General features: G+C 47.7%; 1 protein-coding gene across 1 annotated transcript in view; it reads left to right on the top strand.

Moving 5' to 3' along the window:
* The window catches only part of Thbs4 (thrombospondin 4), a 43,233-nt gene extending 32,967 nt beyond the window's left edge, over positions 1-10,266 (top strand). The window contains exons 14-22 of the mRNA NM_011582.3: positions 269-387; positions 1,268-1,320; positions 3,737-3,930; positions 5,266-5,444; positions 6,435-6,483; positions 6,567-6,763; positions 7,412-7,584; positions 9,359-9,498; positions 10,040-10,266. Of these exons, the coding sequence (NP_035712.1) occupies positions 269-387; positions 1,268-1,320; positions 3,737-3,930; positions 5,266-5,444; positions 6,435-6,483; positions 6,567-6,763; positions 7,412-7,584; positions 9,359-9,498; positions 10,040-10,101 (1,166 nt within the window). The 3' untranslated portion in view covers positions 10,102-10,266. The remainder of the gene's footprint in view (positions 1-268; positions 388-1,267; positions 1,321-3,736; positions 3,931-5,265; positions 5,445-6,434; positions 6,484-6,566; positions 6,764-7,411; positions 7,585-9,358; positions 9,499-10,039) is intronic.
* Positions 10,267-15,513: the final 5,247 nt, after the last annotated feature.

Raw genomic sequence — 15,513 nt, 5'->3', positions numbered from 1 at the left:
GCTCACCCAGTCACCAGGGCCTCCTCTGGATGCTGCCACAACCTTTAACATCTTAAACAGTCAATTTCACTGAATAGCTGCCCTGGAGACTTATTTATGTTTGAGTCCCCCAAAATTCCTATTTTGAGGTCACCTTCAGGTACTACTAGAGATGGTGATGTAGCCGGAATAAGACACCACAGCCCGACCTCTCAGCAGCTGCAAGTCTCTGTTTCCTACCCTTTCCTATGGCATTCTCCTGACCCAAGGTAGCATTCTTTTCTTGCAGGAATAAAAAACATTTTGGACAACTGTCCCAGAGTTCCCAACCGTGACCAGCAGGATCGGGATGGTGATGATGTCGGAGATGCTTGTGACAGCTGTCCTGATGTCAGTAACCCTAACCAGGTCAGTTAAGACAGGGGTCACACTGCAAACTGAAGTCTCTGATATAAAGATTCACCATGGATTGGCATCTAGAGAAACCCTGCCCTGCTACTGGCCAGCTCCTTGCTATTGTGGAGCAATGACATGCATGAGGTCATAGATGATGGGAATAAACTGGTCCAGTCGAGATAGTTACTGACAACCACAGTGATGAATCAGGATGGGGACTCCCGAGACCCTTGGGAAATACCTCTCGTGCACACAACACTCATGGCATTGGGAGTATGAGCTTAATGGCGCCCAAACAAGTTTCTGCTGTCAAAGAAAACAGAAACATAGGCATGAGCCTAATCGCATGGCTCTTTAGTTCCTCAGTCTATGTGTGGACATTGCAGATTAAGTTCAGTCAATGGTATGTTGTTTCCCTTCCCATACGCCTGCTACTTGGATCCCTGGGCATGGTGCGCAGTCTGTTTCTGAAACCCTGAAACAGATGCATGTCCCTACTGGCTCCTCTGCCTCACTCCCCATCCTGTCTATACTCCAAAGTAAGAAGCAACATAGAGTCAACATGCTTTGACCCATGCCTATGGCCAGCTCCCTGCCGACCCAGCCAGAGCACCCAGCCTCTGCCTGCCATTGTGCCACCCAGAACCCTTCCCAGTCAGCTCAGCTGGTGTGTGGGCAGCCCCTCCAAGAAGCTTGATATTTTAAAGAGCTCTTTTGAAAATTCAGCACTGTGCCTACACCAATATGGTGTTGTCCTTTTGCAGTTTTGTGCCAGCCTGGTTCCCGAGAAACAATTCCTGAAACCCAGTGACGATAAGCCAGGCTTGCCTTCTTGGGAACAGTCCATACATGCAGGCCCAGTGGTAAATAACACGTTCTGCTCTCTTTGCAGTCGGATGTGGATAACGATCTGGTTGGGGACTCCTGTGACACCAACCAAGACAGGTATGGCATGCCTCCCAGCCACATGGAAACAGGTGGGAGTCTGGGGACAGTGGGAATTGTCAGAGCTTTGTGCTGGCAGTGTGTCCAGGCTGTGGATGGATCGGGTTCCAGGAAGGAAGTGGGTCCATCTTTGCTCCAGGCCACTGTACCTCTCTGAAAGTGCTACGTAAGGAAGAGTGATGTCAGCTCCAACCAACACTTACACCATTTTTCAGAAGAGAGGTCAGATCATGAAGCCTTGCAGGAGAGTTTGGAATGAGACAGCCAGATGTCATTCATGATCTAATCTCTTTGTGCCTCAGTCTCCTTACCTGTAAAATGGGAGTGGCTGTAGATATATAGCTCATGGGCTGTTATGAAATTGAGTTAGCCCAGGAAATGTGCCTTGTGTGGTTTCTACACTCATTAGATGTTTTTACTATCATATCAGGAAAGTCCATCACCCCCTAACAGAGGGGCTTGCTGGGGGATCGCCGGTCTTTCATTGTCCTTGATGCTTTTTCTGTCTCATTGAGAGGAATTATCGTGTGTGAAAGCGTTCTGATGATCGTTCTAGCCCAACATGGAGTCCCTCCATGAGGACCAGGGAGAACTGGGGACCCATCTCAATGATAAAGCATTTACCAAGCACGCGCTAGGTCAGGAGTGCAATCACCAGCACCATCAGGAAGGAACCAGAATGGGATGGAGGGTGGAGCTGGTGCTGAAGGAGAAAAGCTTGGCTCTGCACCCTCAGCACCAGGCGTCTGCACTCTCATCCCTCCTCGCCCCATTCATCCCCATTCCTTTTGGGTGCTTCGTGGAAAGGTGGTCAGGGCACATCTGAAGGGGTACGGATCCCCAAAAGCAGAGCAGAACAGCACTCATCTCTTCTTCCAGGAACTGCAGCAGAGTCAGTTCGCCCAGCGTTGCTCAGGGCAGCTCCTGCCAGGTCTCTTCTCTGTGCTGCCATTACTGCCTTGTGCATCCCAGTCAAGGGAACGCAAGCATTTCCTCAATCCCTTAGAAGCTCATTGCCTCTCAGAGCAATAGAGACAATGACCACACCTCACAGGTTAGGTGAAAACTCACACTGATACAGAGCAAGCTCCAGCACAGGGCCATCCCTTGGGTGGGAGATGGTGGCTGTTGGTACCACAGCACAGAAGAGACTATCAGTGACGCAGTCTGACATTGTCTGTGTCCCAGAGCATAAGGTAGGACTGGCGCTCTGACAACTACCCTAATGATGTGTGGTGTGTATCAAGAATGTCCCAGTGGCCGGTCAGCATGTACTCCAGTTACCATCTATAGAAATGTCTAAAATAGCCTATCCCGCCAGCCTCTAGATATTTGCCTAAAACAAATGACTCATTCTGCCACATTTTAATTCCCATAAACTTGAGCCTCACTAGGAGGGGGCTAGGAACTGCTTGTTTCTCCTCAGAGGTGACAGGGCTCTCTCTGCAAATGGTGCTGATCCAACAAGCTCACTCTTGTGCTAGGAGAAGTGTAGAAAATCGGCTTCCACAGTCTTCCATTGTTGAACTCATGCTCTGTGGGGCTCTTCTGCCTCTGGTATGAAAAGGAGGGCTTCCCTCTGTGTCCTCCCTGGAGGGTATACACAGCTTCTGGGCCAGGAAAGGTCTTGAGTGAGGCAGAGTGAGAAGAGAATCCACTCTGGTCCCTAGTAGCCAGGTCCCAGAAGACTCAGGTGGTGCTCTGAGAGACAGAGCAGTTGTGCCCCAGAGTTGGCCCTTCATCCTGGAAAGAAGAAGGTCGGGTGGACCAAGAGTAAGTTTCCTGAGATGTAACTCGGGTCAGCTCTGGGCTAAAACCAGTGCACCCACTTCTGGGCAAAGAGTGGCCGTCTTCAGGTCCAAGTCCTTACAGGGTCACGAGATGGGAATCATGAAAAACAATGTAACAGAAAACATCAAGGGAATTAACTACTAGAAGCAGGTGCTTAGAAGATGCTTATACAGGCCTTATAGTTGAATCAGTCAAATGAATCAGCTGCCCTTTGAGGTGGGCCTTGTTTGTATCGCTATCTTATAGATGAGGAATGTGTACCTCTCTGGTCCAGCATCATGCCTGAGGCTGCTGCTCGCCAGTGCCTGAGCCAGGACCCACACACATCTCCATGCCTCTTGCCTTACACATTCACACCTCCTTGGAGCAAGGTATCATCTAGCAGTCCTTAGAGATGACAGCCACCCAGAGTCACAGATTATAGAAATAGACACTTATCTTCCCAAACTGGAAGCGGCTGGCTTCTTTCGGGACACAGAGGAAGTGAGGGAGTTGTTTCTGAAGCTGCTTTATCAGAGAAAGGCCTGATAGGGTCTGCTGAAACCCAGCCTGCGGACAGCCCACCCAGACCCCCCCCTGGGAGCGGAGGCTTCTGTCCCCTACTAAACTAATCTTTGCTCTGCAGTGACGGGGATGGCCACCAGGACAGCACAGACAACTGCCCCACAGTCATTAACAGCTCCCAGCTGGACACTGACAAAGATGGGATCGGCGATGAATGTGATGACGATGACGATAACGATGGCATCCCAGACCTGGTGCCTCCTGGCCCAGACAACTGCAGGCTCGTCCCCAACCCAGCCCAGGAAGATAGCAACAGTAAGCATGCTTTGCCCAGGGACGCCTGGGACACACACAGCTCTAGACTCCCCATAGCCACATGAAGGGACGCACACTTCCCTAGGGGGGTCCTCTGGAGCTGATTAGCCTGGCTACTTCCTGAGCTGGCCTGGGATGAGATCACATAGAACATGGCCCAGTCACATGCTAGAGCTGGGTTCCCAGTGGCCCTCAGCACAGCTCTGGTCTTCTTTGCTCCTGCCACTGGGAATGGGGAAGGGAGCCATAGAGAGAGCAACGCACAAACCGGTAAAGAACCGTGTACGTCGAGGCAGATATGAACTGACGTGGGCTCATCCTAGCCAAGCAAGTGCAGTGTCTCAGGTGTCAGCCCAGCCCAGCAGACTGTACCTGTAGACACCTGTAGGGGACACCAAAGTTAGCAATATTCTGGTGACAATAATTCTGGTTTTGTGCACATGTTAGACCTTTGTCTCAGGCTTCAGATCTACCAGGTGGTGAGCCTGTGTGTAAGGACTTTCTGGGAAAGAGTGAGGGGGTTGGGGGGCTGTAGTAAAGTATATATATATATATATATATATTAAAAGTCCCAGCCCACGGCTTCTACCCTGCCTTTGGTTATTGAGTTCCTGGAAGAAAGACATACTCACAGACTTTATAATTACAATATACCCTAAGCTGCATAGAGCTGGGCGGCTGCCTGTCCTCCATGATGTTAGAATCACTTTCCTAACGATAAACCTGAGTTATTAGTACTGGGATGGCCGAGTGGTTAAGGCGTTGGACTGAGTTATTTCTGACTGTGTTTCATCTGAGCTGCTCTTAGCTCCAGTTGGGCAGCATCAGGACCACATTCTCCTGTCTCTCATCCCATGGCCTCTCTCCTTTCTCCTCCCGTGTGTCCTTTTATTTGATGATGACTTCTTCCTCCTCCTACCCTCCTTGTGGTCCTTTCTTCGCAAACCCACAAAACCTCAACCCCATCTATGTCTCTTCTGCCCAGATATTGGCTGTTGGCATCTTTATTTACCAATCACAATTAGCTGGGTTCAGAGTCACTCAGGGATAACCAGTCTGAGAGGCCCCCAAATTAGCATTAGAATACAAGCAGCATTAGATCAAACCACTACAAGGGGCAACATTTTAGACTGGTGTTGCAAGAAACTCCAGGTGGTTCCTGATTGGCTGTCACAAGGGCTCCAGAATGTGGCCCAGATAACAAACCCAGCGTTCCTCTCCTAACTCTGAAAACCCTGCCTAAAGGTGGGAGCTTGGCCTTTTCTGCTCCTGCCCAGTCCCATTCTCTGCTGAGGAGTGAGTTTCAGCATCCCTGCCTCCTCCCTTCACCCTTAGATGACGGGGTAGGAGATATCTGTGAAGCTGACTTCGACCAGGACCAGGTCATCGATCACATTGATGTGTGCCCTGAGAATGCGGAGATCACCCTGACTGACTTCAGGGCCTACCAGACAGTGGTCCTGGACCCTGAAGGGGATGCTCAGATCGACCCCAACTGGGTGGTCCTGAACCAGGTACGCAGTGCATGTTGACAGCAGCTCCACTCAGCCCCTGGGCCTAGGACATCCTGGGAATGGCGGGTCCCATATGGAGGGCATTGACTCCCAGGTGGCTACTCTCTTGGCATATGTTCCATCTCGTGGCCTTGAGTCACTATACTTTTCTTGGATGTTGAAATCCACTTTCCCCCAAAACCTCTGTGGTTGCTCATGGTGGCACTTCGGAAGGTGGCTGAGATGGCTGGAATAAGAGCCCTGGCAATGTGATCCATGAGCCTCACTCGTCATCTTTCCAATAGACTGCCCCCTGTGAGTGCCCCTAAGTATGCCACTGAAGAAGAAACAGACTAGTGGAGTTTCCAAATTCACAAAGCTCATCGCAGTGGCCCTCGTTTCATTGCTGTTGCTGTGACAAAATATTATGACCAGAGAAACGTAGAGGAGGAAGTGTTTCTTTCTGCTCACAATTCCAAGTTACAGTCCATTGTTTGGGGGAAGTCAAGGCAGGAACTTGAAGAAGCTAGTCATATTGCATCCACAGCCAAGAGCTGAGAGAAATGCATGTGTGTATGCCTCGTACTCTGCACAAGTTCTCTTCTCACATAGTCCTAGACCAAACCCAGCAAATGGTGCCAGTCTTCCCACACCAACTAACATAATCAGGACAATTACCCCACGGATGTGCACATGGGACAACCTAGTCTAGACAGTCCGTCATCAGGAGTCTCTTCCCAGGTGATCTACATTGCATTGAGCTGACAAAGCAAACCAGCCGTCACAGTGTCCCTCAGAATGTATGCCATAGCCTGCCTGGCTTGGGGTTTATTAAGTCAGCTTATGTGGCAGTATTAGCGAAAGCCATACACTCACCTCCTTTAAGTCAATATCAAACAGAGCAATGCTTGTTCTGTACTGGACACAGTCACCTCGGTGCCTGAGGTTATGGGCTGCCCCAAGTTCTCTCAGCTCCCCTCAAGTCCTGAACGTCTTCCCCTCTCTCCACAGGGCATGGAAATTGTGCAGACCATGAACAGTGACCCTGGCCTAGCTGTTGGTACGTCCTGGGCCTCTGGCTGTGTGTGTAGAATTCAGTCAGCTGTTAGTGTAGCCTCTTCTAATTGCATTTCCTCTCCACAGGGTACACGGCATTTAACGGAGTTGACTTTGAAGGGACCTTCCACGTAAACACCCAGACAGATGATGACTATGCTGGCTTTATTTTTGGTTACCAAGACAGCTCCAGCTTCTATGTAGTCATGTGGAAGCAAACGGAGCAGACATACTGGCAGGCTACACCGTTCCGTGCAGTAGCAGAACCTGGTATTCAGCTCAAGGTAATGGCAGTTTGAATCCCCATGCCTTCTTTTCTTCTAGACCCTTCACCTTCCTTTATGTTTAGAGTTCCCCTAAAAGTCACTAAGTTAATCTGAGAAACGAGTGCAGTCAAGGAGAAACTTGGCTGGGGAGCCTTGAGCGACAACCTTGCCTGCCTTCTGTTGAGCCTGCACCTTTCAACCTATGCGACTCATACTGCAAATGTCAGGCTGAGTGGGGTCAAAGAGGCGGAGAAGGTTTAAGGCATACCTGAGGCAGACCGTGTTAAAAGCTAGCTAGCCAATGTGTTCAATCAAAGGGATGGACTACACAGGAACAACGGGCTACTTCTTTCACTCCTGCTAGGGCAGGAAGCACACTTCCACAGCCAGACATCCGTTGGGATCCCTCAGTGGGCAAATAGGCAGAGCGACAGATTTGTATCAGGAAAAAGGTAGAGTGAGCAGCATAGTGCCATCCACTGCTAAATTCCCCGGGGCTGGGGCCAGCTCAGTAGAAATGACACTGAAGGTTTATGCTTGTGCCAGCATGAAACTACATACCCTTGCAATGAACATGAGTCCACCTCTATGTTTACCTCAGACACCTGAAGCAGAAAAGGATCTATGTATGTCCTGACCTAACATTTTGCCCATGTCTTTGTCCAGGCTGTGAAGTCTAAAACTGGCCCAGGGGAACATCTCCGAAACTCCCTGTGGCACACAGGGGACACCAGCGACCAGGTCAGGCTGCTGTGGAAGGACTCCAGGAATGTGGGCTGGAAGGACAAGGTCTCCTACCGCTGGTTCCTGCAGCATAGGCCCCAGGTGGGCTACATCAGGTAGGCTGAGGGCCCTTCTGCCGTGGGTGGGGAGGACCAAGCTGCAGAGCTAAGGTACTTCAGGGGGGGCCATGCTTTGGGTGTGCTCTTAGGGAAGTGTGAGGGAGGAGCTGATGAAGGGGACAGCAGAGACGAGATGCTGAGATGGTACCCAGACATTCCCGAGACTCCTCCAGGCCCCATGGAACCTAGTCCACACTGACCAAAGAGCCCCCTTGCAGTCTGTCCTCGCTACTGGGTCATGAGTCCCACAAGGGCAGCCTCTGTGGTTTGGGTCTCACTAGTGTTCATCACAATGCCTGGCACGGACTGTGCAAGAGAGAACTGTTCATCCCGGGACTGGTGTGATGGCCTCGGCTTCTTTATAGGACTGTTTTGTTTCTGTTGCTGCTGTTTTGTGTGTTCAACTGCTCTTGTTGAAATGCAGTCAGGGTTCACGCCCCAGACTTGCAGCACGTGTGTGGTGTGCTCCGGGGTATGTGGGTTGCAGCTTCCTAGCCAGGGTGGGAGGTACCAGGTAGACGGATGCATCTAGTGAAAATAAGGCAGTGAGAGCTGATTCATGCTCTGTTCTCTGTGCCCTTGTGTCACCTGCCTCTGTTCACCACACAGGGAGACCAGGTGTGGCCAGGCCCTTACCTGATGGAGCTCAATGTGCCTTTTCTGTTCCAAAAATGAAATCAGAGCTATAAAAATATGATCCTTCTAAGTATATAATTTTAGAAAAGTCCATCTGAACCCTAAAACTGCAGAGAAATAAGAATTGATTGCTATACAACCAAAGGAAATAGCTCCTTGGAACCATTCCTAGACTCACATGAAGGTGGCATTTAAACACAGAGTAGTGTGTCTGAGAATTAAGTATTACAGTGGTGTTGACAATACCCATACAGGAGCCAACTCTTAATTTTCGAACAGAACGGCATGCTCAGGCACTTCTTGGTTTACCCTGGGGAATTAATTGGGGAGTTTAACTTAAAATCAATGCAGAAGAAAATGATGCTCGGGCTGGAGAGATGGCTCAGTGGGTAAGAGCACTGACTGCTCTTCCAAAGGTCCCGAGTTCAAATCCCAGCAACCACATGGTGGCTCACAACCATCTGCAATGAGATCTGATGCCCTCTTCTGGTGTGTCTGAAGACAGCTACAGTGTACTCATATATAATAATAAATAAATCTTAAAAAAAAAAAAGAAAATGATGCTCAGGGTAAAACGCCATTGCCTCTCCGAGGCGAGGCGCAGCTCACCTTCCCCATGACACTCCACAAGGGTACAGAGCACAGGGCAAGCTTTGGCTAACTCACTCCGGGGTATTGAAGGCTGGCATCCAGGGGCTTCTGTCCCTCAGTGCTACTATGACAACTGAAATTGCCCCCACAACTGCCTAAAGCTACTGATCAAGGCTCTGAGAGTCCACCAGTGAAATCAGCTAGACCAAAGAAGAAAGCGCAGGGCTTCTAGGTACAGTATCCAGAGAAAATAACTCACAAGACAGTGAAGCCACAAAACCACTTGTCCGTGATGTCAAGCTATTTTGTTTTAATTCACCAGCAAGTACCGATCCAGGAACTATGCACCTGACACCATGCTGGGCCTGTTAAAAACCAAGTTAGGGAGCCGTGGACTCTTGGTTCCTGTCCTGGGGAACTTCTAACCTCACTGGGGAGGGACCAACTAGAGTTAGTGGAAAACAACATGTCTGAATAAAGAGGTAAGTACAAGAGTCGGAAGTGGCACCATGTTCCTCACCGTGGACACCTGTGCTCTCTGCAGGGTGCGCTTTTATGAAGGCTCGGAGTTGGTGGCTGACTCTGGGGTCACCATAGACACCACCATGCGTGGAGGCCGACTTGGTGTGTTCTGCTTCTCTCAAGAAAACATCATCTGGTCCAACCTCAAGTACCGCTGCAACGGTAACCTTCATGCTGAGTGCCCCTCAACAGCACAGGGGAGCAACCAAGAAATCTTATTTCTATAACATGCATCCTCCCACCCCGCCCCCCCCCCCCGCCCCAAAGCCTCACCACCACGTGCGTGATGGTGATGTACCCTGCATAACATAAGAGGAAGGCAGAGCCAGGCTTTCCTGCTTCCCAAATCTGAAAATTGAAACCCATAGAATTTAACTGCATGTTTTAGAGTTAGGGGTTCGGTGAGAAATTCCGTCAGTTTAATTTACAGGCAGCCTTTCTTTTTCATTAGACTCAAACATAATCACAGACTAAAAAGGCACTCTGCCTGCTAATTTTCCCTAGGCCTATGAATAAGCCCTGCTGGGCTTTAAGCCAAGGATTTGCAACAAAGCAACCTGAAGTAGAAAATGGCTGCGAGCCTGTGGGAGTCTCAGGCGAGCTGACAGCGCCCCCTACAGGAGGCCTGGGCGGCATGTGGTGGCCATGATTCCAGCCTGGAAGGATCCTCATTAACTAACTACCACCCCGATTCTTGTTGCAGACACCATACCAGAGGACTTCCAGGAGTTCCAGACCCAGAGTTTCGACCGCTTGGATAATTGAGCCAAGAAGCAATCCCACAACTGCCTTCTCAAACACCAAAAGCAACATCTTTTTTAAAACTTCCTATAATTCTCTTTATATTATCATGGCTTTTCTTTTACCAGCCCAAATACGTCAAAACTTTTTATATGAATGTGGAAATAAAGAAGAGACTATTTCTAATAACCATGGTGCTCAGTCGTTTCTAATGGAAGCTCAGGCTTTGGTGATGTGTGTTGTTTTCTGAGGAATCCTTGATAAACTTACCAGATTGGTTTTATTCCCCCACCCCCACCCCCTTGAGTATGTACTGTGTGCCACGGAGCACGGGTATGAACCGGACAGCCAAACCAAAGGTCATTTCTGGGGTGACCCTATTTAGTGCCATGCTAAAGCCTGCTTTCTGTTCACACAGACTCCTCATTCTTGGAATGTAGTCTCCAGGGAAGCCCCCCACCCCCACCCCAGGCTTCGGGAGGAGGTGACATCCTGAGAAACCTGAACTAAGCTTGCCTTGTTCTTCTGACACCCTTCCCTCAGCCTTTCTGTCACCTCCTTCCACAGACACTTACGGATTTGGCTCCCCCTAGCGTCCTGTGAGTCAAATGGAAGAAAACAGATCTTGTCATTCTATGTCTGTCACTGTATTCAGATCCCACAGTACCAGGCAGGAAGCAAACAGCCAGTAAGCATTCGCTGGGCAGTGAAGGGAGAGTGGCTGCCTTTGAGGTAACAAAAACAGTGGGATGTAGGGTCTGGTGACAATGACAGTAGAGCCAGTCACCATGTGTACAGGGCAGAAGCTTTCTGCAGCTGTGTACTAGCCGATACTTTCCAGTAGTCAATCAAGATACCCAGAAATTTTATAAATCCCCTTGAGATTTAATTCTAAAGAAGTTTGGCAATTTATTTTATTATTATTTTATGGTTTTAGATGGGTTCTCATATAAACCAGACTGGTCCCAAACTCTCTGTGTGACCAAAGATCACCGTGAGCTTCTGGTCCTCCTGCCCCGACTTCTTCATACTAGGTTTAAAGGTATGCATCATACCTGGTTTCGTGTCCTGCTAGGTATTGAATTCTAGGCATACTAAACCAGCTGAGCCTCAACCACAGCTCAGCAATGTATTTTTCATTCCCATAATTCCCTAGAGTATCATAAATTATAAACATTCCTCCCACTTTTACCATGGCTATAGTATTCAGAGTTCACATGGCTGCCAATGACTCTTCTCAATCTCTGGGTGAAACACATCTACAGCCCTTCCTAAATTCCGAAATCCCTGGGCAGGGAGGGGGACTCAATGACAGGAAATGGTTACCTTTCAAGCACCCCTCTTTTACAGCTAACACCAAGGTAGCTTCTGAGCTCTACCACTCTCATTCTTCACTCTATAGTACAGGTACCTGTAGAGCTATTCGGATGCTCTCGCTCTGGGCCTCTCGGTGTTTTACCAGGCACTGTGAGGAAGGTTCCAGATCTTCTTCTGGAGAAATACTTCTTATCACTGAAGCCTATCAAAGCATGTACACAAAATACTGTCATCCACTAGGCAGGCGTGTTGTCTGATCAGATCTAGGGAGTCTAGGTTTAATCTTTGCAGCATCCTTCAGATCTCACCTTCTTCCTGTCCCCTCTTGTGTGATGTTCCCTCTGCCTTGGTGGGATTGATATAGGTGTCTCACTGAGAGCTGAACACTCGGACAGTCAATCTCGGGGCTTTGAAGGGTTGAGGCTCCTCTGCTTCCACTTCAGCTGGAGCATCCCTGGTCAGGGTTGACAACAGTGCCAGTCTATAAATGCTTAGAAGGCAGATTGTCAACATGTCAACGTATTGAAACAACAATAGGTTTCCTCTAGATCCTGTCATCTCCCAAGCTCTTGACCAGGTTTACAATACCGGACGTGAATTCCCTCCTGTGCGGCGGGCCTCCCATCATCCAATTAGAAAGCAGATCTTTGCCCCCCATAACCTTCATATCCTGTTGCACCAGTACAAACATTTTGCATGTTGGGGCCACTACTAGGGAAGACCATGGACATCTTTTCTCTCTTGAGAAGCCTGCATAACACTGTGAAGGCTAACAGACAGGGAGGAGGTTTTCCGGTCAGTTCTAGCTCTTTCTCTAAGAGATCCTGTAAATCCAACTTGATATGAATGGTCCCGGAGTTGAAGCAGACACAATCACTCACTATGTGAAGTCATTCCAATGTTTGTCCTGTCCTGATTGCTTCCAATGCTTAGGGTGGAGGAGACATCGCTGTGAGGAAAGCCCATGCCTGGGTGAAATCACAGAGGATATAGGGGAGAGTATCACCCAGGGTACAGGAGGAGGCAAAGAAAAGGAGTCATAGGCATTCTGCCCCTGCCTGATCAGGATAGGAGACCCTTCCTTCCCCACCCAGGGCACCAGCCTGTGTTTCACAAACAGAAGTGAGTGTCTGTTTCTTCACTATTCAGGTGGGCTCCAGAGTTAAGGATGATGTCAGAGGCACAGGAGGTAGTCACTATTATTTAAATTCCATCGAGCATCATTTTATGGTCCAGATTAGAAAGCTAACAGGGAAGGAAGCAGCTAATTAGTGTAAATAAGTAAACAAGTAAACAGAGTTTAAAATACCTGACCCTGAAGTAAGGCATCTTGGGAGCCAAGTGGCTGGTACCATGAACTGAGAGGAGGAGAGGTTCCGTTTGGAGCCACATGTGGGGTCCTAGCAACACTGGCTTTTTCTAGAATAGATTTCATTCTTTTTACCTTCCCTTATGTGTGTCATCCAATGCATGGTGGACAGACAATCCTGTCAGGTTAATGTCACGGAGATGTCATTGTCGTGAAGCAAAGGTCAATTAGTGGTCACCTTAGTCACCTGATGCCCCACGTAGCACAGCCCACAGTTGCATCAGCCTCTAGCCATTGGTTGCCCCATCTCCTCTGCCTGTCTGTCCTACTCTCATAATGATGAACACCTCATGTATAGACTAATGCTTTTCTCTTGAGCCTAAGTTCTTTTTCAGGTGGCAGTAGAATGCTTATCCTAAGGTCATTTGAAACTACAACCAAAATAACCCTTTCCTCTTTGCAAACAGATCCTCATAAATGCCATAACAATAAAGGAATGTTGGTTAACACAGGAGCAGGCAGGGATAGGGGGACCATAGGGGATATAGACCCACAGATCCCTCCTGAAGTGACCATGGCCACACCTAGCCCCATACTTTGAATGGAATAGACCACCTAGGGCCTTGAGTCTGTTTGAACCCGAATAATCTTGCATTTATTTCCCCAAATCCTAAACTTCCCCCATGGGCCTATTTTGGGTGTATGATCCCCCATGGGCCTATTTTGGGGTGTATGAAAGTCAGTTGTTCTAGGTCGCTGACACATCCACCACCACCTCTATGGAATTCGTCTACTCCCCACCCAAATGGAATGGTTGGACTCAGGGAAACATGAGAAGGAAGTGGGGTTAACTGTCTCCACATCTGAACCACCTCAGAGGTCAATTGCCTTACTGATGCTTTTCTGTTGCTGTGACAACACATCATGACCAGAGTAACTTATAAAGGAAAACATTTAATTTGAGGACTCATAGTTCCATAAGATTAGTCTGTGACCATTACAGTAGGGAGCATGGCATCAGGCAGACAGGCATGGCACTGCAGCAGTAACTGAGAGAGTTTACATCCTGAACCACAAACATAAGGCAGAGAGGACTGACCATTAATGCCATGTGCTTTTGAAACCTAAAAGCTGACACTGCTGCCCCTCCCAATCCTTCCCAAACATTTCCACAAAATGAGGATCAAGCATTCAAATATATGCACTTACGGGGGCCATCCTCATTCAAACCACCACATTAATGATCTAAAGAATAAGCTTATCTTTGACCATCTTGGGCCTCCTGAAAAAAAATAATAAAATAGCTATCTCAGAGATACGGTTTGAAAAACTCAGGCTCAACATTCACGTGGAAACGGAACAACACTCTTCTCAATGATACCTTGGTCAGGAAGGGATAAAGAAAGAAATTAAAGACTTTTTAGAGTTTAATGAAAATGAAGCCACAACATACCCAAACGTATGGGACACAATGAAAGCATTTCTAAGAGGAAATTCATAGTTCTGAGTGCCTCCAAAAAGAAACTGGAGAGAGCACACACTAGCAGCTTGACAACACATCTAAAAGCTCTAGAAAAAAAGGAAGCAAATTCACCCAAGAGGAGTAGACAGCAGGAAATAATCAAACTCAGGGGTGAAATCAACCAAGAGGAAACAAGAAGAACTATTCAAAGAATTAACCAAATGAGGAGTTGGTTCTTTAAGAAAATCAACAAGATAGATAAACCCTTAGCTAGACTCACTAGAGGGCACAGGGACAACATCCTAATTAACAAAATAAGAAATAAAAAGGGAGACATAACAACAGATCCTGAAGAAATCCAAAACACCATCAGATCCTTCTACAAAAGGCTATACTCAACAAAACTGGAAAACCTGGACGAAATGGACAAATTTCTAGACAGATACCAGGTACCAAAGTTAAATCAGGATCAAGTTAATGATGTAAACAGTCCCACATCCCCTAAAGAAATAGAAGCAGTCATTAATAGTCTCCCAGCCTAAAAAAGCCCAGGACTAGATGGGTTTAGTGCAGAGTTCTACCAGACCTTCAAAGAAGATCTAATTCCAGTTCTGCACAAACTATTCCACAAAATAGAAGTAGAGGGAACTCTACCCAACTCATTCTATGAAGCCACAATTACTCTGACACCTAAACCACAGAAAGATCCAACAAAGATAGAGAACTTCAGACCAATTTCCCTTATGAATATAGATGCAAAAATACTCAATAAAATTCTCGCTAACTGAATCCAAGAACACATTAAAGCAATCATCCATCCTGACCAAGTAGGTTTTATTCCAGGGATGCAGGGATGGTTTAATATATGGAAATCCATCAATGTAATCCATTATATAAACAAACTCAAAGACAAAAACCACATGATCATCTCGTTAGATGCGGAAAAAGCATTCGACAAGATCCAACACCCATTCATGATAAAAGTCTTGGAAAGATGAGGAATTCAAGGCCCATACCTAAACATGATAAAAGCAATCTACAGCAAACCAGTAGCCAACATCAAAGTAAATGGTGAGAAGCTTGAAGCAATCCCACTAAAATCAGGAACTAGACAAGGCTGCCCACTTTCTCCCTACCTATTCAACATAGTACTTGAAGTCCTAGCCAGAGCAATTTGACAACAAAAGGAGATCAAGGGGATACAAATTGGAAAAGATGAAGTCAAAATATCACTTTTTGCAGATGATATGATAGTATATATAAGTGACCCTAAAAATTCCACCAGAGAACTCCTAAACCTGATAAACAGCTTCGGTGAAGTAGCTGGATATAAAATTAACTCAAACAA

The sequence above is a fragment of the Mus musculus genome, chromosome 13 (genome assembly GCF_000001635.26).
Source record: "Mus musculus strain C57BL/6J chromosome 13, GRCm38.p6 C57BL/6J".
Lineage (NCBI taxonomy): Eukaryota > Metazoa > Chordata > Mammalia > Rodentia > Muridae > Mus > Mus musculus.
Note: the sequence above shows the minus strand (reverse complement) of the source record. Positions and strands in the feature narration are given on the sequence as shown.